This window comes from Nerophis ophidion, linkage group LG17, assembly GCF_033978795.1.
Source record: "Nerophis ophidion isolate RoL-2023_Sa linkage group LG17, RoL_Noph_v1.0, whole genome shotgun sequence".
In the NCBI taxonomy this organism is placed as follows: Eukaryota; Metazoa; Chordata; class Actinopteri; order Syngnathiformes; family Syngnathidae; genus Nerophis; species Nerophis ophidion.
This window is the reverse complement of record NC_084627.1, coordinates 35,910,954-35,931,599: the sequence shown is the minus strand read 5'-3', so window position 1 is coordinate 35,931,599 and position 20,646 is coordinate 35,910,954. Positions and strand designations below refer to the sequence as shown.

The 20,646-nt window shown below is 41.6% G+C and overlaps 1 protein-coding gene across 4 annotated transcripts in view; it reads left to right on the top strand.

Annotated features, from left to right (window-relative positions):
* Nucleotides 1-20,646, top strand: part of sptan1 (spectrin alpha, non-erythrocytic 1) — a 79,588-nt gene that overhangs the window by 52,963 nt on the left and 5,979 nt on the right. For all 4 annotated transcript variants that reach the window (XM_061876859.1, XM_061876858.1, XM_061876856.1 and 1 more), the window contains 11 exons: nt 584-705; nt 794-926; nt 998-1,096; nt 1,162-1,321; nt 3,976-4,052; nt 4,132-4,345; nt 4,424-4,716; nt 7,925-8,037; nt 11,282-11,299; nt 11,408-11,462; nt 14,637-14,833. In XM_061876859.1, the coding sequence (XP_061732843.1) occupies nt 584-705; nt 794-926; nt 998-1,096; nt 1,162-1,321; nt 3,976-4,052; nt 4,132-4,345; nt 4,424-4,716; nt 7,925-8,037; nt 11,282-11,299; nt 11,408-11,462; nt 14,637-14,833 (1,481 nt within the window). The remainder of the gene's footprint in view (nt 1-583; nt 706-793; nt 927-997; nt 1,097-1,161; nt 1,322-3,975; nt 4,053-4,131; nt 4,346-4,423; nt 4,717-7,924; nt 8,038-11,281; nt 11,300-11,407; nt 11,463-14,636; nt 14,834-20,646) is intronic.

The window sequence follows — 20,646 nt, the reverse complement described above, 5'->3', positions numbered from 1 at the left end:
GTTATGAACAGAATAGGTGACAAAGGGCAGCCTAGGCGGAGTCCAACCCTTACTGGAAACGTGTCCGACTTAGTGCCGTACCAATCTCTGACGGACCGCCACAATCAGACAGTCCGATACCCCATACTCTCTGAGCACTCCCCACAGGACTTCCCAAGGGACACAGTCGAATGCCTTCTCCAAGTCTACAAAGCACATGTAGTCTACATAGATAGATAGATAGTACTTTATTGATTCTTGCAGGAGAGTTCCCTCAAGAAAAGGGAACTCTCCTGAAGGAATCAATAAAGTACTATCTATCTGTCTATGTAAACTGGTTGGGCAAACTCCCATGCACCCTCAAGGACTCTGCCTAGATTATAGAGCTGGTCCACAGTTCCACAACCAGGACGAAAACCACACTGTTCCTCCTGAATCTAAGGTTCGACTATCCGGCATAGCCTCCTCTCTCTTTGGAACACAAATATATATAAAACACATTTAAAGCCTTTTTATGGGTTTTGAGGATTAGGTTTCAGGGGTTTGTTGAGTTGGTCATGTAAATACTGAATTGTTAACATCTTGTACCGGTACATGCTTCCAGTCGGTGTTGGATACTGGAAAGAAGCTGTCTGATGACAACACCATTGGTCAAGAGGAGATCCAGCAGAGACTGTCCCAGTTTGTTGACCACTGGAAAGAACTCAAAGACTTATCCGGAGCAAGGTAAAAGCACCCCATATATATAGGTGTATCATGTAATGTGTAAGTAAAGTAGACCAAGAACATTTGAGTAAAATGTGTGTTCATCAAGGGGTCAGAGGCTGGAGGAATCGTTGGACTACCAGCAGTTTGTGGCAAACGTGGAAGAAGAAGAAGCATGGATAAATGAGAAACTGAATTTAGTGGGCAGTGAAGACTATGGAGACACACTGGCTGCTGTGCAGGTACTTCCTCTTCTTATATTTGTTCAAGTTTATTTTCTGAGTCGTTCTAAGGGTGCTTTTGTTTCTGACAGGGATTGCTTAAAAAGCATGAGGCCTTTGAGACCGACTTCACCGTTCACAGAGACAGAGTTAGTGATGTCTGTGCTAATGGAGAAGATCTCATTAAGAAGGTACAGTCTGTGGGACGGGCAGAGAAACAAACGTGCATTCTACAACACAAAGTTTGTTTCCCTAGAACAACCATCATGTTGACAACATCACCTCCAAGATGTCAGCTCTGCAAGGCAAGGTGTCGGAGCTCAGTCGGGCAGCTGCCCAGAGGAAGGCCAAGCTGGATGAGAACTCCGCTTTCCTGCAGTTCAACTGGAAGGCTGATGTGGTGGAGTCTTGGATTGGTATGAAAGAGAGTACAGAAGAGTATTTTCACTGTGCTTACTAGTCTATGTATTTTGTACTCCTAGTGCACTGCGCACAAAAGCGTGAAAATATGTGACAATATGCACTAGTGCTTCTATTTCATGACAAGTATTCACATGGTGACACTATTGTTAAACCTTGAAGTGTGACTCCTATTGCACACATACAGGTAACTGACAAGCATGTGTGTACATTTAGAATGTGAAAAACATTGCCTTCATACAGTTTCACATTTTAAAAGACACAAGACAAGTTGCTAATCGTCATTTGATTATTCTTGTAATAGAATCAAACTTTGCATTTCTGTATTACATGCAGCAATGTCTGGGCTATATGAAAAAAAACTACATCTGTTATCACCGTACTTGCCAACCCTCCCGGATTTTCCGGGAGACTCCCGAATTTTCCGGGAGACTCCCGAATTTCAGTGCCTCTCCCGAAAATCTCCCGGGACAACCACTCTCCCGAATATCTCACCATTTCCAGCCGGACAACACGGCACGCCCCCTCCAGGTCCATACGGACCTGAGTGACGACAGCCTTTCGTCACGTCCGCTTTTTCTCCATACAAACAGCGTGCCGGCCCAGTCACGTTTTAGTAGGGCTGGGCAATATAGCCTTTTTTTAATATCTCGATATTTTTAGGCACACGCTATATATGTCCATATTTTGCCCAAGCCTTGAATGAACACTTGATGCATATAATCACAGCAGTATGATGAGTCTATGTCCATCCATCCATCCATTTTCTACCGCTTATTCCCTTTCGGGGTCGCGGGGGGCGCTGGCGCCTATCTCAGCTACAATCGGGCGGAAGGCGGGGTACACCCTGGACAAGTCGCCACCTCATCGCAGGGCCAACACAGATAGACAGACAACATTCACACTCACATTCACACACTAGGGCCAATTTAGTGTTGCCAATCAACCTATCCCCAGGTGCATGTCTTTGGAAGTGGGAGGAAGCCGGAGTACCCGGAGGGAACCCACTATGTGTCTACATTAAAACATTCTTGTTCATACTATGTCTACATTAAAACATTCTTGTTCATACTGCATTAATATATGCTCATTTTAAACTTTCATGCAGAGAAGGAAATCACAACTAAGTCAATTGACCAAAACTGTATTTATTAAAGTTATTAGCAGGTGACTTTTCAAATGATGCTACATATTAGCAGTAATGCTACTTTTGGTAGCAACGCTTGTGCCCCACACTTGACAAATCAAAGTTGTCTATTCGCATCTTCCCGCTTGAAGCCGAACCACCGCCAGACGATGGATCCCCTGCTGTTTTTTGGGGAATTATTTTTTCCTTCTTTCTCTCGTATTACCACTCGCACGGCTTCGCTAGCATCACAGCTAACGTTACCCAGTCAGCTACCTCTCTGCTCCGTGAGGGCGTATACGTATATGATGTATGACGTGGCCGTATCTGACGTGTGTAAGTTTGTGCACTTGCTGTCTGTGAGGAGACACAAGAAGGAGTGGGAAGAGCCTGCAGCTGTAATGCCCGCAGCTAAAAGCAACTGCGTGAGAACTTATACTCGAATATCACGATATAGTCATTTTCTATATCACACAGAGATAAACCCGCAATATATCGCGCGTATCGATATATCGCCCAGCCCTACGTTATAACATCTACGGCTTTTGGAGAGTGCACAACTGCACACACAACAAGAAGGAGACGAAGCAGAAGAACGGAGAATAGACAGTCGTGACGACAACGAGTAAGAAGTACGCTTGCAAGTCATCAGAGAGGGTGTTGAGCATGGTTAGAAAGATAGTGACGGAGAATAGAACGAAGATGGATAATTCAACCATAAACTCACTCCTTCCCTGCAAATTAAATTTCACAGATGCTGCCCATACCTATGCTCCTTCAAAGGCTGTGCTACTGGTTGCAAAGCATTGCACTTTCAAATACAACAATGAGTAGAGGAGTGTTATGTGTGTGTATATGTGTAAATAAATGAACACTATATATATATATATATATATATATATATATATATATATATATATATATATAAAGCTAGAGTATTTATTTTATTCGTGTATAGGATTTTATATAAAATTGATTAATTAATGAATTCAATTAATTATCTATATAATTAATTGAATTCTATCTGTAAATATACTCCTCCCCCTTAACCCCGACCCTCACCCCGCCCAGCTCAACAACTCCCCAATCTCCCAAATTCGGAAGTCTCAAGGGTGGCAAGTACGGTTAATGTTTTGAATTGTCCTAATTTTCCCTCCTGTAAGGTGCCCCTGATTACATGTATGATAACATTCTTCCAAAGCATATGGGCCGCTGCTAATATGGTTTTCAGTAGCCTCTTGTTTTTGGCCACCTTACAAACTCACATGTAAAGTTTTGGGTTCTCTGCTTTCCAAGTTTATGCTTTTTAAGGGTGGCAAGTTTACATTGAGCTAGGATTATAGTTATCATAATAATAGTTTAATATTTTACATGAGTGTACTGTTAGTTTTCATTTCAAAATGAATTATGATGCCAATACAATGAAACCGATAACCACGATCATCATCATCATTCAGCGATGGAGATATTTGTATTTGTTTTTTGCTTTATTTTTGTAACCATCAGCTTGTGGTTTCTATTCAGGAGAGAAAGAGAACAGCCTGAAGACGGATGACTATGGCAGAGACCTTTCCTCTGTCCAGACTTTGCTGACTAAGCAGGTATGTCTTGCATATAAACTCCTCCAAACGTCTTATCAGTCGCCACTCACTGACCGTTTGTATCACTGTGGGGCTGCAGGAGACATTTGATGCCGGACTCCAAGCCTTCCAGCAGGAGGGCATCACCAGTATCACAGCTCTCAAAGACCAGCTGTTGGCTGCCAAACACGTCCAGTCAAAAGCAATAGAAGCTCGTCACGCTGCCTTAATGAAGCGCTGGAACCAGCTGTTGTCCAACTCGGCAGCTCGCAAGAAGAAGCTTCTGGAGGCTCAAGAGCACTTCAGAAAGGTAGGTATCCAGAGGGGTACAGTGTTGATTGGCTGCACTTATCACTTAAAAAAATCCAAATTTTTGTCCCCTCTTTAGGTAGAAGACTTGTTTCTTACTTTTGCCAAAAAGGCATCAGCCTTTAACAGCTGGTTTGAGAATGCCGAGGAGGACCTGACAGACCCAGTCAGGTGCAATTCCCTGGAAGAAATCCGGGCACTGCGTGAAGCCCACGAGGCCTTCCGGTCATCGCTGACCTCAGCGCATACCGATTTCAACCAGCTGGCTGAACTGGACACGCAGATTAAGAACTACCAGGTGGTGTCCAACCCGTACACCTGGTTCACAATGGAAGCTTTGGAAGAAACCTGGGGAAATCTGCAAAAGATAATCAAGGTACCCTCAGTCATTCTTACTCGGCTTTATTTTACTCTGATTGGTGTCTTGAAATACACTAACTGCAAATATGTCTCATATCTGAGATTTTACCCCAAATATTGCTATTTTAAAACATGGATTTATAGTATTTCCATCCACCTTTTGCTTATTAAAGTCTGGTTGAAGGATTTGCCAGACTTCTCTGTCTTGGCCAGTTCATCCAATGAGACATTCCCAGGCCCACAGTGAGACTGTAGAGTATTGAGATAGTAACCCCATCCAGCAAGTCTTTGGTCTCCTACAGATGAAGAACAGTCTGCTATGTGTTCTGCTCTTGGTGTAGTTTACCACCGTCATCAACCTGTAAGGGTTAGTCATTAAATCTTAAAAACCCTAAAGTGTCCAAAGATTGCTCGGCGATGTGAATACACCACAGAACCTTAACGGTCACGCGATCCAAGCATCATTTTCAGTAATGATACACTTATAGAGATTCAGAATACAGTGGAATCCTAGATTATTGAACTCAATTTGTTCTTGAACAAGGTTTGTGAATAGAAGCATTTTTTATTTTGAAGCAAATTTCTCCACAACAAACAATTTAAAAATTAATTTGGGGCTCCAGCCTTGATAAAAGTACATATATTAGTAAATGTGTCATTGCTTTGAACACAATAAAACATGGTATGCAGTAATGTATATCAAACTAGGCCTGGGCGATATGGCCTAAAAATAAAATCAGATTTTTTTTTGCATAAAAAAATGTGTTTACAATTTTTTTCTCCGATTCCACTCGTCCTACTTCTTAAAGACACCAATGAGTACAAATGACAATGACTTTTATTTGATCAAAAACTGATATAGTATGAAATTACACTGCAACTTTAGTTTGTGCAATTTTGTTGACCACATATAAATTGTATTTTTTATTAAATTATTTTCAAAGAACTAAATCAAGAGCTTCCTCTGGAAGACAGTACTTCTGCCTTCAACAAATTACTCCTGTTAACAAAAATGTAGCATTGCAAACTCCCAACATTGCGAAAACTTAAAACATCTTCCTTGAATAAAATACTTCTGTAAACACAAATGTAGTATTATGCATTGTATACATTGTACAAATAAAATATCAAGTAAAACATTGAGATGGCTATAGTTTTAGTTAAAAAAAAAACACTTTACCTTATCAGTTAATCATCTTGGCGTGCAGGCAGAAGGGAGGAGGCAGCGTCGACAACGCTGTAGATACTTCTTGAATGTTTAAAACCACACATCACTTGTCCATTAACTTCTTTGGACTCATATTGAGCTAGCAGAACTAGAAAAATGCGACAAAAACTCTAATAAACACTTAAAAAGCACAAACTGGCACTTAGCACAGTAGCTAACAGCAACATTGCTGAGCTGACAGACAATGTGCACCAGAGCTCGTTAAGCCCGCCCACAATGGTTGCGCTGCAAGGCACAATTAGTGGTTGGTACACCAAAGCATATTTTACCCTGTCTATGTTTTGTAAATTGAAAAGATCGTACAATAAGGGGGTTTGTAATTTGAGGTTCCACTGTACCATCAGAGTCGGAATAGTTTTTATTGCCATTGTTTGAGAACGGGTTCACAAACAAGGATTTTTTTCTTGGTAAATAAAACATAAAACACATATCACACAGAATAGGTAATAAAAAGAGCTTTAACTGACCTATCAGATCTTGTTATTGTTCATGTGCCTGATGGCCAAGGACTATGTGCAATTTGTTGAGTTCCTACTGATGATTATCATCATTTACATCACTCAAGGCCTAGATCTGGCACGGCACATTGTTTTATGTAGTGCGCGAAAGCCTGGAGATAATGTGCATTAATAAAACATTGTCTTTTTTGCCAAATGTATATCTTTAATTATTGACAGAAAAAGTGTACTGGATGCAACAGAATATGTTCTAAACTTGGATATCTCATCATGTAAGAAGATATTCCAAGCTTTTTTTTTTAGCAAAAATGCCTAAATAACTGATGATTTCAAAGCAGACCAATTTGTTCGTAATAAAATATAATAAAATGTATAGGCAATTGTGTAACAATTTCGCGGGGAGATTATACATTTCGATTTATATATAGTCACTGTGACAAGCGGCCCTCTGAAGGGCAGCTATAGTTACAATATGGCCCTAATGATGACGAGTTTGACACTTCTGATGAACATGCATTAAATCCATAAATCAACGTCATCGTAATGCAGAACTGAGAAATTTGTTTAATAAATACTAGGGGTGTAACGGTACACAAAAATTTCGGTTCGGTACGTACCTCTCGGTTTAGAGGTCACGGTTCGGTTCATTTTTGGTACAGTAAGAAAACAACAAAATATACATTTTGGGTTTTTTTATTTACCAAATTTGCAAAATCTTCCACCAAAAATATTTTTCCTAGTGGAATATTTGATGTGAAGTAATGGGAACCTTGGATAGGTCAATAATTCATAATAACATTATGTTTTGAGCAATGACAGTTTGAAAGGAAAAAAAACAGCTTTGTTTTATTAGCCAACATTGCAACTTTTTGTAACTTACATTTAACTTTTAAGCTTTTTTATTTCACTTTTGTTATGTTTTTGTTTATTTCTAAAGTATTTTTAGAATGTGCCGTGGGCCTTTAAAACATTAGCTGTGCGCCGCAAATGGCCTCCAGGGAACACTTTTGACACCACTGCTATAGATAATAAAAAAATTAATCTGATAAATCTATGGATAAAAAGCAGAGCCTGGCGACGCATGCGCATTTATCATAAGTCTCTCGCTCTCTTTGTCTCTGCCCCTCCCTCACGAATGCTGCTGCGTGCACAATTTTTGTTTTTAACCCCTTCTTAACCCTGAAAGTAAATACACGCAACCCTAACTTAAAATGCCGGATATTTGAGGCATTTAAGAAACTCCACCCGGACAGCCCCGCAAAAGAAGACATATCCGGTGAAAAGAGGAGGTATGGTCAGTCTATCATAGCCCTGTCGCTGCTAGCATGCCGTGTGTTGTGCCTCGGTGTGCATTGTTTACACAACGTGCGGTACGCTACTTAATATGACCATGTAGAAACTCGTTCGGTACACCTCCGAACTGAACTGAAACCCTCGTACCGAAACGGTTCAATACGAATACACTTACCGTTACACCCCTAATAAATACTGATGTTCTCATAATCATTTTCCTTTCCCTGCCGCCTTTGTGAATGTAGGAGCGAGAACTAGAGCTGCAGAAAGAGCAGAGAAGGCAGGAGGAGAATGACAAGTTGCGTCAGGAGTTTGCACAGCATGCCAACGCTTTCCATCAATGGCTTCAAGAAACCAGGTAGAGGAATCCTTCTTTCACTGGATAAATATAAGTTTTACACTTAGTATGTTTAAGCTCTAAATATTATTTTAAACTTTACACTTCCTTGGTTTTACTTTAAAGGGGACCTCATGCTACCTGTTTTTCTGTATTTGGGATCTGCGTAAATCCCAAAAAGTCAAAGTAAATAATACCGCCCACACAATGACACATTCTGAAGAGACAGTAAGCGTTTGGAAGATGGTCTGTAAAACATAATGCGTATGCAAAATTTTGACCAAAGAACTACCATTCTATGTTATGTAGGCCACAAGGAAGTGTGTTGAAAAAAAGAACCATAATATTAACCCCTTTCACACTTTCAAATGAGACTAAGGTGTGTATTAAATCAAGATATAACAACTGGACAGCACAGATGCTATCAACTCACAGTTAAAGTTAAAAGTTTAAGTACCACTGATAGTCACACACACAGACACACTAGGTGTGGTGAAATTACCTTCTGCATTTGACCCATCCCCTTGTTCCACCCACTGGGAGGTGAGCGGAGCAGTGAGCAGCAGCGGTGGCCGCGCTCTGGAATTATTTTTGTGATTTAACCCCCAATTCCAACCCTTGATGCTGAATGCGAGGCAGGGAGGTAATGGGTCCCATTTTTATATTCTTTGGTATGACTAGGCCGGGATTTGAACTCACAACCGACCGATCTCAGAGCAGACACTCTAACCACAAGGCCACTGAGCAGGCTTTTTAATTGTTAGTTTTAAAAAATGAGATGTTATAATTAAATAAGATAGCATTTATTACCACATGAACAGACAAAAGTACAGAAAATTGGTACAATTGAGTACCTGTATCCATTCCCAGGTTCCTGGAGTTTGTACCGTATCAGTCCAAATGTAGTGGATTCAGCAAAGTGTACCTAGATGTACCAACATCTTCAAAAAATCCTGGTCTTCCAGCGTCATCATTTCCATGATGAAATAACTCCATATTCTCTACTGCTTGCTAGTGTTACCATATCTGAGTTATTGTGTAGAAATATGGAGAAATAATTACAAAAGTACACTTCATTCATTAACAGTGTTACAAAAAAGATCAGTTACAATAATACATAATGTTGGATCTAGAGAACATACAAACAGTTTTATTTATTTCATCGAAAATAATGAAATTCCACGACATAGCGGATTTGCAAACGGCTAAAATTATACACAAATTCTACTACAATCTGCTACCCAAGAATATACAACAATTCTTCTCAATAAAAGGGGAGAAATAAAATCTTAGAGAAAAATGTCATTTAAAACATTTGTATGCACGTACAACAATTAAGACCTTCAGTATATCAATATGTGGAATTTTAAATTATGAAATGGATTCCAGTGAGGGTTGGACTCCGCCAAGGCTGTCCTTTGTCACCGATTCTGTTCATAACTTTTATGGACAGAATTTCTAGGCGCAGCCAAGGCGTTGAGGGGATCCGGTTTGGTGGCCACGGGATTAGGTCTCTGCTTTTTGCAGATGATGTAGTTCTGATGGCTTCATCTGACCGGGATCTTCAGCTCTCACTGGATCGGTTCGCAGCCGAGTGTGAAGCGACCGGAATGAGAATCAGCACCTCCAAGTCCGAGTCCATGGTTCTCGCCCGGAAAAGGGTGGAGTGCCATCTCCGGGTTGGGGAGGAGACCCTGCCCCAAGTGGAGGAGTTCAAGTACCTAGGAGTCTTGTTCACGAGTGGGGGAAGAGTGGATCGTGAGATCGACAGGCGGATCGGTGCGGCGTCTTCAGTAATGCGGACGTTGTATCGATCCGTTGTGGTGAAGAAGGAGCTGAGCCGGAAGGCAAAGCTCTCAATTTACCGGTCGATCTACGTTCCCATCCTCACCTATGGTCATGAGCTTTGGGTCATGACCGAAAGGATAAGATCACGGGTACAAGCGGCCGAAATGAGTTTCCTCCGCCGGGTGGCGGGGCTCTCCCTTAGAGATAGTGTGAGAAGCTCTGCCATCCGGGAGGAACTCAAAGTAAAGCCGCTGCTCCTTCACATCGAGAGGAGCCAGATGAGGTGGTTCGGGCATCTGGTCAGGATGCCACCCGAACGCCTCCCTAGGGAGGTGTTTAGGGCACGTCCAGCTGGTAGGAGGCCACGGGGAAGACCCAGGACACGTTGGGAAGACTATGTCTCCCGGCTGGCCTGGGAACGCCTCAGGATCCCCCGGGAAGAGCTAGACGAAGTGGCTGGAGATAGGGAAGTCTGGGCTTCCCTGCTTAGGCTGCTGCCCCCGCGACCCGACCTCGGATAAGCGGAAGATGATGGATGGATGGAATGGATTAAGCAAAGAAATCAAACAATGTACTAATTTAATCCACTTCAAGAAACTCTTCAAAATTAGTGTTTACAAAGTACAAACAAGAAGAACCATGATAAACATTCTGAATTTATTTCATCCATCCATTAATTTTCAAGATAATCTTAGTCATCTCACCATATGAAATATAATTTACTTCACAAATTATTTATTTATTTATTTTTATTAGTTATGGTGTATATTGTGAATAAATTGAGAACAGGAAGTGAACAAAAGTTTGAGCAACTGCTACTAAAAGGAAAAGGGGTAGGATTAAATAAGCTCTGCTTCTTCCTATTCCTTTTTCGAACATGGAAATTGTGATTTTTCATGTTGTATGCATACATGTTCCAAATAAACACAAACTCAACTCAACAGATCACTTAAGTGCTCCAATCATCTCTGCCATTTAAAACACTCACAGCCATTTTCAAACTACACAGCAATAGAACCAAACCACGGCTCTTTCTTTGCAGCTGGCTTTGGCGCAGCTTCTTATAGAAGCCGACGTCTTCTTAGGCTTTCAAAACAGGTTTGATGTCTTACTCACGTAATGTTTGCAGATGGTAAGAAAAAATGTCTTCCTCTGAAAGTGAAGATGTCTCGCACGTTGTTTACAATGAGCACTAGGGGAGGTTTTGACAGGTTCACAGTAAGGCACGTGTGAGGAAAGGAGCGCTGGATTCGCTCACCCTAACACACCTACAGCACAGTACGGGTAATCCCGCCTCAGTGGAGCATTTTTTAATGATATCGTTTTGACGTCATAGTTCCTCATATCGGACTGATAATTATTGTCATGATTAAAACATGCAAATGACATGTACCATGAATAGAATTGACATGTTTTGCATGTTTCTCTTCCTCTACCTCCCTATCGTCTTGGCTGGTATCCTGTTGCTCGGATTCAGGACCTATCTTCTGGACGGGTTAATATCACATTTTTTTTCTTTAATTTAGTTGGTTTGGTGTCTGGTGACGTGTTGTTGAGAAATGTCAATAATGCGTTCTTCCTTTCGAAAATGTTTTTGTGTCAGGTCCTGCATGGTTGAAGAGTCGGGGACACTTGAATCCCAACTGGAGGCCACGAAGGTAAAAGTCCTCCTCACACCTCCACTCCTATGTGAGCCTTACATCTGAACATAAGCATCGTTGTTTCTGTCAGACAATTGTTAATGCGTGACGACAAAAACTGTGCCTTTGTAATACAGAAGATCTCTGATTAACATTTTATTACATCATTGTATATCGAATACACTATATATCGCGGGTTTGTCTCTGTGCAATGTAGAAAATGACTATTTCGTGAGTATTCAAATATCGTATTTTTCGGATCATAAATCGCTCCAGAGTATAAATCGCACCGGCCGAAAATGCATTATAAAGAAGGAAAAAAACATGGAGTATAAATCACATTTTTGGGGGAAATTTGTTTGATAAAATCCAACACCAAGAATAGACATTTGAAAGGCAATTTAAAATACATAAAAAATAGTGAACAATCAATCAATCAATGTTTACTTATATAGCCCTAAATCACTAGTGTCTCAAAGGGCTGCACAAACCACCACGACATCCTCGGTAGGCCCACATAAGGGCAAGGAAAACTCACACCCAGTGGGACATTGGTGACAATAATGACCCAGTGGGACGTCGGTGACAATGATGACTATGAGAACCTTAGAGAGGAGGAACAGGCTCAATATGTTATATCACGCATAAAAAAACAACTCAGAATGTGCCTGGTATGTTAACGTAACACATTATGGTAAGAGTCATTTAAATAACTATAACATATAGAACATGCTATACGTTTACCAAACAATCTGTCACTCCTAATCGATAAATCCCATGAAATCTTCTTCCTCGATGTCGCTTCTAAACAACTCTGCCAACTCCAAAGGTATGCAGCGCTTCCTCTTGTCGTTTTCTGCTGCATATTTCACTACGTCCAGCTTGTAATCTGCAGTACATGATTTCCTTTTCGGTGCCATTTTTGTTCAGCCCTTCTCAGTTTTTATAAGTTACAGCCAATGATGAAATGATCCATCTTAATAGCTACGGCAGTAGTATATAGCATATAGTAGCATCCCATTACCCACAATGCACTTCTGCCATGACCCTCCCCCGCTGAATTCTTATTGGTTGACGTGTGTGTGACGATTTCTGACGTGTGTGTGACGATTGCTGGCATTTTCTTCGTCTCTCTCGCGAATGAGATAGATAATATTATTTGAAATTTTACGATAATGTGTTAATAATTTCACACATAAGTCGCTCCACAGTATATGTCGCACCCCCGGCCAAACTATGAAAATAACTGGGATGTATAGTCCGAAAAATACGGTATACGTTCTGAGGCTGTTGCTTCTAGCGGCAGGCACTACACTATAGGCTCTTCTCACTCTTTCTTGTCTCTCCTTCCCACAGAGACTTAAAACAAGCGCACCTTCTTACATACGTCACATACTTTCGCGCGTGCAATGCCATACGCTCACTTCGAGCACAGAGGTAGCGGCGTGGTAAAGTAAGCGTTTTTTTTTTTTCTTATTTAGCTTTCATTTAACCAGGTAAAAAAATCCCATTGAGATCAAAGATCTGTTTTCCAAGGGAGACCTGGCCAAGAGGGCAGCAGTAAGGTTACTTTAAAAAGAGTAAACAACACATAAAACATCAAATTTACTACATTAAAACTTGCTCACGGTGGCAGTGGGGTTAGTGCGTCTGCCTCACAATACGAAGTTCCTGCAGTCCTGGGTTCAAATCCAGGCTCGGGATCTTTCTGTGTGGAGTTTGCATGTTCTCCCCGTGAATGCGTGGGTTCCCTCCAGGTACTCCGGCTTCCTCCCACCTCCAAAGACGTGCACCTGGGGATAGGTTAATTGGCAACTCTAAATTGGCCCTAGTGTGTGAATGTGAGTGGGAATGTTGTCTGTCTATCTGTGTTGGCCCTGTGATGAGGTGGCGACTTGTCCAGGGTGTACACTGCCTTCCGCCCAATTGTAGCTGAGATAGGCGCCAGCGCCCCCCGCGACCCCGAAAGGGAATAAGCGGTAGAAAATGGATGGATGGATGGAAAACTTGCTCACATAGCACATGTGCATACAGACAAGGTAGACTGCAGTCCTTTCACAGAAGCTTTAAATTCATTTAATGTAACAAGGGTTTGAAGTTGAAGATTCGATTGTAGGTTATTCCAAGCCTTCGGTGCTGAAAACCTAATTGCTTTCTTGAAAGTAGTGCAAGCGGAGCGGTGCGAGTGCTAATACGAGAGAAAGAAGGTGTGAATTTGGTAACAAATAGATGAAGAAGAATTATTTCCCAAGAAAAACAGCACGGGTTCCATCGTCTGGCGGGGGTTTGGCTTCAAGCGGAAAGATGTTGAACAGACAACCATAATATGTGAAGTATGCGGCAAAGGTGTTGCTACAAAAAGTAGCGACACTGCTAACGTGTAGCATCATTTGAAAAGTCGCCCGCTAGAGAATGAAAAGTGCTTGAAACCCCGCATGTCAACATTTGCAGCCAACAAAATGCCGAAGCAAAAAAATGGTCAAAAACAGGAGATAACATCCGCAGTAACCTACCACATAGCGAAGGACATACACTATTTGATTTCCTATTATACAGCTCATTTTTATTTGACAGTTATTGAAATATCTTGTGTGACATCATGCAGAAAAGGGCACTTTATTTGTTTTAAACTATTGTAGTGGCGTTCTGTACAAAAAGTGCACTTTAATTTATTGTTGTTTTGTTATGTCTTCTTAGTGACATCATGCACAAAAGTGCACTAATAGCTTGTTTTAAAATGTCTCTGAGAATCTTGCACTTTCTGTTTTGAAATGACATGAATGTCTCTGCCACTGCTTAATAACTGTTTAATAAATACAGTTTTGCTACATTGACTTAGTTGTTATTTCCCCCTCTGCATGAAAATTTAAAATGAGTATATATTAATGCAGTATGAACAAGAATGTTTTAATGTAGACACATAGAATTATCATACTGCTGTGATTATATGCATCAAGTGTTCATTCAAGGCTAAAGCAAAATATGGAGATATATATCGTGTATCGTGACATTGCCTAAAAATATTGAGATATTAATAAAAGGCCATATCGCCCAGCCCGACATCATGATAGTAATTATTATGGCTTTACCCTCCTCAATTTAAATGTAGGCATATGCTCTTTTCCGCTTTGTTTTGTGTTTATAAAGCAGTGAGGTGATACAAATGGTTGTGTTCCGTGTATGTTTGTGCAGCGCAAGCACCAGGAGATCCGTGCCATGCGCAGCCAGCTGAAGAAGATTGAAGACCTGGGTGCCGCTATGGAAGAAGCGCTCATATTGGACAACAAGTATACGGAACACAGCACGGTGGGATTGGCGCAGCAGTGGGACCAACTGGACCAGCTGGGAATGAGGATGCAACACAACCTGGAGCAGCAGATACAAGCCAGGTACACAAAACAACACAACAGTACATGCTTTAGCTCTTTAATATCCAATAACTCTCACGCTGCTAAAAGTCTGTTCGAAAACAACGGGAAAAAATACAAAAATTAGGGGTATTTTACTTAAACTAAGAAAAATTATCTGTAAATAGAACAATAAAATTTGGCTTGTCAAGACTTTCCAAACAAGTAAAATTAGCTAACCTCAATGAACCCAAAAATACCTTAAAATAAGTATATTCTCACTAACTAACAAGTGCACTTTTCTTGATAAGAAAAATAAATATGAGACCTTTTTGCTCAATATGTTGAAAAATATTGTTAGATTAAGTAAATGCTAGTGACATTATCTTGACATAATGACATGCGTCCGCCATTACATTTCTTGAAACCAGCAAACTTACACTAAAAACAAATGTATTTTTCTTAATGAAAGGCAACAAGGCAACATCTTGTTATTCTCGGGGTCTACGAGCCGCTCAGGCAAATCATATTGTCGAAAAAGGCATTTTCCCATTGATAACATGACATCATCGCACCAAGTGTGTGCTCTTTCAGTCAATTAGTGCGACAGGAAAATATATATATATATTTACAGCCCGGCCCCCGGCCAATTTTATTTAATTGTAATTTGGAAGAATTTACCTGAATGTGCATGAACTCTTTCTGTTCAAAATTGTTTCAAATATCAAATGTTTAAATATTAACTGTCAGTTTACTCCAGTGTGCCAACTGTACCTCTAAAAGAAAACATTTTTTTCTATTGTTTCATTGAAAATAAAACAGCAAAATCCCTTTGGCTGTCATCTGTTTTAATTATGAGACAAAATTGTGTCAAAGTCTTGATTTTTTTTATTTAATTTTTGAATCAAGAAAAGATTACTTGGAAAAAGCAGTTTTATACTTGTTAGTGCTGTTACTTTCAAGTATGTTTTACTCAATATAGGTCATCAAATCTCAGCAACAAGCTGTAATATCTTACTGAGATCATTTATGACCAAAACCCTTAAAACAAGTAAAACACTTTTAACATAAAATCTCCTTAGTGAGAAGAATGATCTTATCAGACAAAAAATAAGCAATTATCGCCCTTGAGATATTTCATCTTAGTTACATTTCAGTTTTTGCAGTGCACCTGGAGCAATCACTTAAGATACTTAAAGAAGTGATATACTACTATTTTCATCATTCTGTTCAAACGCATTATCAAGATGGCTGTGGATAATGTAGTGGTACATATAGCAAATATTTATAAAGATTCTGCAAACATTCTCTGACTTATACTAACAAATGCAAAGACAAAATCATAGTAAATTTTATTGAACATGCATCAGTTTTACGTCACTGATTTAAAGACTCGTACGGAGTTTCAAGTCAGTCCTGTGTGGTTGTGTCATGCTGGGCTACATATAAATATCATGTTGCACCACATATCAACACCACTACATAAGCTGTGCAGCCACATGTTGCACCACATATCAACACCACTACATATGCTGTGCAGCCACATGTTGCACCACATATATTTTAGCACTGCCACATATGTTGTGCAGCCACATGTTGCACCATATGTAATGTTGTGCTACATAATCATGATGCGTAGCCTCATACCATGTTGCGTCACACATGTTGCCCTACACATTATGATATTAGATTGATAGTACTTTATTGTATGTAGCGCCACGTGTCATGTTGCACTGCATACCATGATGCGCTGTGACATATCATGTTGCGCCACATATTATGCTGTACAGCCACATGTTGCACCACGTATCAAGCACCAACACATATGCTGTGCAGCCACATATTGCACCACATATCATTTAGCACTGCCACATATGTTGCACGATATGTCATGTTGTGCATCCACATGTTGTGCCACGTATCATGTTTCACCACATATCATGATTCACTGCCACGTATCATGTTTCCACCACATATGCTGTGCAGCCACATGTTGCACCAGGCATCATGTTGCACTACATATCATGTTGCACCACATATCATGTTGCACCACATATCATGTTGCACTGCCACATATGTTGCACCACATGTAATGTTGTGCTACACATCATGATGCGTCGCCGCATACCTTGTTGAGCCCCAAATCATGTTGTTCTACATATCATATGTAGCGCCACGTGTCATGTTGCACTGCATATAATGATGCACTGTGACGCATGTTGCGCCACATATTATGTTATACAGCCACATGTTGCACCACGTATCATCAAGCACCACCACATATGCTGTGCAGCCACATGTTGCATCACATATCATTTAGCACCGCCACATATCATGTTGCGCCTTATGTCATGTTGTACAGCCACTTGTTGTGCCACGTATCATGATGCACCACATATCATCATTCACTGCCACGTATCATGTTTCCACCACATATGCTGTGCAGCCACATGTTGCACCACGCATCATGTTGCACTACGTATCATGTTGCACCACATATCATGTTGCAGCACATGTAATGTTGTGCTACACATCATGATGCGTCGCCGCATACCTTGTTGAGCCCCAAATCATGTTGTTCTACATATCATATGTAGCGCCACGTGTCATGTTGCACTGCATATAATGATGCACTGTGACGCATGTTGCGCCACATATTATGTTATACAGCCACATGTTGCACCACGTATCATCAAGCACCACCACATATGCTGTGCAGCCACATGTTGCACCACATGTCATTTAGCACCACCACATATCATAATGCGCCTTATGTCATGTTGTACAGCCACTTGTTGTGCCACGTATCATGATGCACCACATATCATCATTCACTGCCACGTATCATGTTTCCACCACATATGCTGTGCAGCCACATGTTGCACCACGCATCATGTTGCACTACGTGTCATGTTGCACCACATATCATGTTGCAGCACATGTAATGTTGTGCTACACATCATGATGCGTCGCCGCATAGCTTGTTGAGCCCCAAATCATGTTGTTCTACATATCATATGTAGCGCCACGTGTCACGTTGCACTGCATATAATGATGCACTGTGATGCATGTTGCGCCACATATTATGTTATACAGCCACATGTTGCACCACGTATCATCAAGCACCACCACATATGCTGTGCAGCCACATGTTGCACCACATATCATTTAGCACCGCCACATATGTTGCGCCTTATGTCATGTTGTACAGCCACGTGTTGTGCCACGTATCATGATGCACCACATATCATCATTCACGGCCACGTATCATGTTTCCGCCACATATGCTGTGCAGCCACTTGTTGCACCACGCATCATGTTGCAGCACATATCATGTTGCACCACATATCATGTTGCACCGCCACATATGTTGCACCACATGTAATGTTGTGCTACACATCATGATGCGTCGCCGCATACCTTGTTGAGCCCCAAATCATGTTGTTCTACATATCATATGTAGCGCCACGTGTCATGTTGCACTGCATATAATGATGCACTGTGATGCATGTTGCGCCACATATTATGTTATACAGCCACATGTTGCACCACGTATCAAGCACCACCACATATGCTGTGCAGCCACATGTTGCACCACATATCATTTAGCACCGCCACATATCATGTTGCGCCTTATGTCACTTGTTGTGCCACGTATCATGATGCACCACATATCATCATTCACTGCCACGTATCATGTTTCCACCACATATGCTGTGCAGCCACATGTTGCACCACATATCATGTTGCACCACATATCATGTTGCACCGCCACATATGTTGCAGCACATGTAATGTTGTGCTACACATCATGATGCGTCGCCGCATACCTTGTTGAGCCCCAAATCATGTTGTCCTACATATCATATGTAGCGCCACGTGTCACGTTGCACTGCATATAATGATGCACTGTGACGCATGTTGCGCCACATATTATGTTATACAGCCACATGTTGCACCACGTATCATCAAGCACCACCACATATGCTGTGCAGCCACATGTTGCATCACATATCATTTAGCACCGCCACATATCATGTTGCGCCTTATGTCATGTTGTACAGCCACTTGTTGTGCCACGTATCATGATGCACCACATATCATCATTCACTGCCACGTATCATGTTTCCGCCACATATGCTGTGCAGCCACATGTTGCACCAGGCATCATGTTGCACCACATATCATGTTGCACCGCCACATATGTTGCACCACATGTAATGTTGTGCTACACATCATGATGCGTCGCCGCATACCTTGTTGAGCCCCAAATCATGTTGTTCTACATATCATATGTAGCGCCACGTGTCACGTTGCACTGCATATAATGATGCACTGTGACGCATGTTGCGCCACATATTATGTTATACAGCCACATGTTGCACCACGTATCATCAAGCACCACCACATATGCTGTGCAGCCACATGTTGCACCACATATCATTTAGCACCGCCACATATCATGTTGTGCCTTATGTCATGTTGTACAGCCACTTGTTGTGCCACGTATCATGATGCACCACATATCATCATTCACTGCCACGTATCATGTTTCCACCACATATGCTGTGCAGCCACATGTTGCACCACGCATCATGTTGCGCCACATATCATGTTGCACCGCCACATATGTTGCAGCACATGTAATGTTGTGCTACACATCATGATGCGTCGCCGCATACCTTGTTGAGCCCCAAATCATGTTGTTCTACATATCATATGTAGCGCCACGTGCAACGTTGCACTGCATATAATGATGCACTGTGACGCATGTTGCGCCACATATTATGTTATACAGCCACATGTTGCACCACGTATCATCAAGCACCACCACATATGCTGTGCAGCCACATGTTGCACCACATATCATTTAGCACCGCCACATATCATGTTGTGCCTTATGTCATGTTGTACAGCCACTTGTTGTGCCACGTATCATGATGCACCACATATCATCATTCACTGCCACGTATCATGTTTCCACCACATATGCTGTGCAGCCACATGTTGCACCACGCATCATGTTGCGCCACATATCATGTTGCACCGCCACATATGTTGCAGCACATGTAATGTTGTGCTACACATCATGATGCGTCGCCGCATACCTTGTTGAGCCCCAAATCATGTTGTTCTACATATCATATGTAGCGCCACGTGTCACGTTGCACTGCATATAATGATGCACTGTGACGCATGTTGCGCCACATATTATGTTATACAGCCACATGTTGCACCACGTATCATCAAGCACCACCACATATGCTGTGCAGCCACATGTTGCACCACATATCATTTAGCACCGCCACATATGTTGCGCCTTATGTCATGTTGTACAGCCACGTGTTGTGCCACGTATCATGATGCACCACATATCATCATTCACGGCCACGTATCATGTTTCCGCCACATATGCTGTGCAGCCACATGTTGCACCACGCATCATGTTGCATTACGTATCATGTTGCACCACATATCATGTTGCACCGCCACATATGTTGCACCACATGTAATGTTGTGCTACACATCATGATGCGTCGCCGCATACCTTGTTGAGCCCCAAATCATGTTGTTCTACATATCATATGTAGCGCCACGTGTCACGTTGCACTGCATATAATGATGCACTGTGATGCATGTTGCGCCACATATTATGTTATACAGCCACATGTTGCACCACGTATCAAGCACCACCACATATGCTGTGCAGCCACATGTTGCACCACATATCATTTAGCACCGCCACATATCATGTTGCGCCTTATGTCATGTTGTACAGCCACTTGTTGTGCCACGTATCATGATGCACCACATATCATTCACTGCCACGTATCATGTTTCCGCCACATATGCTG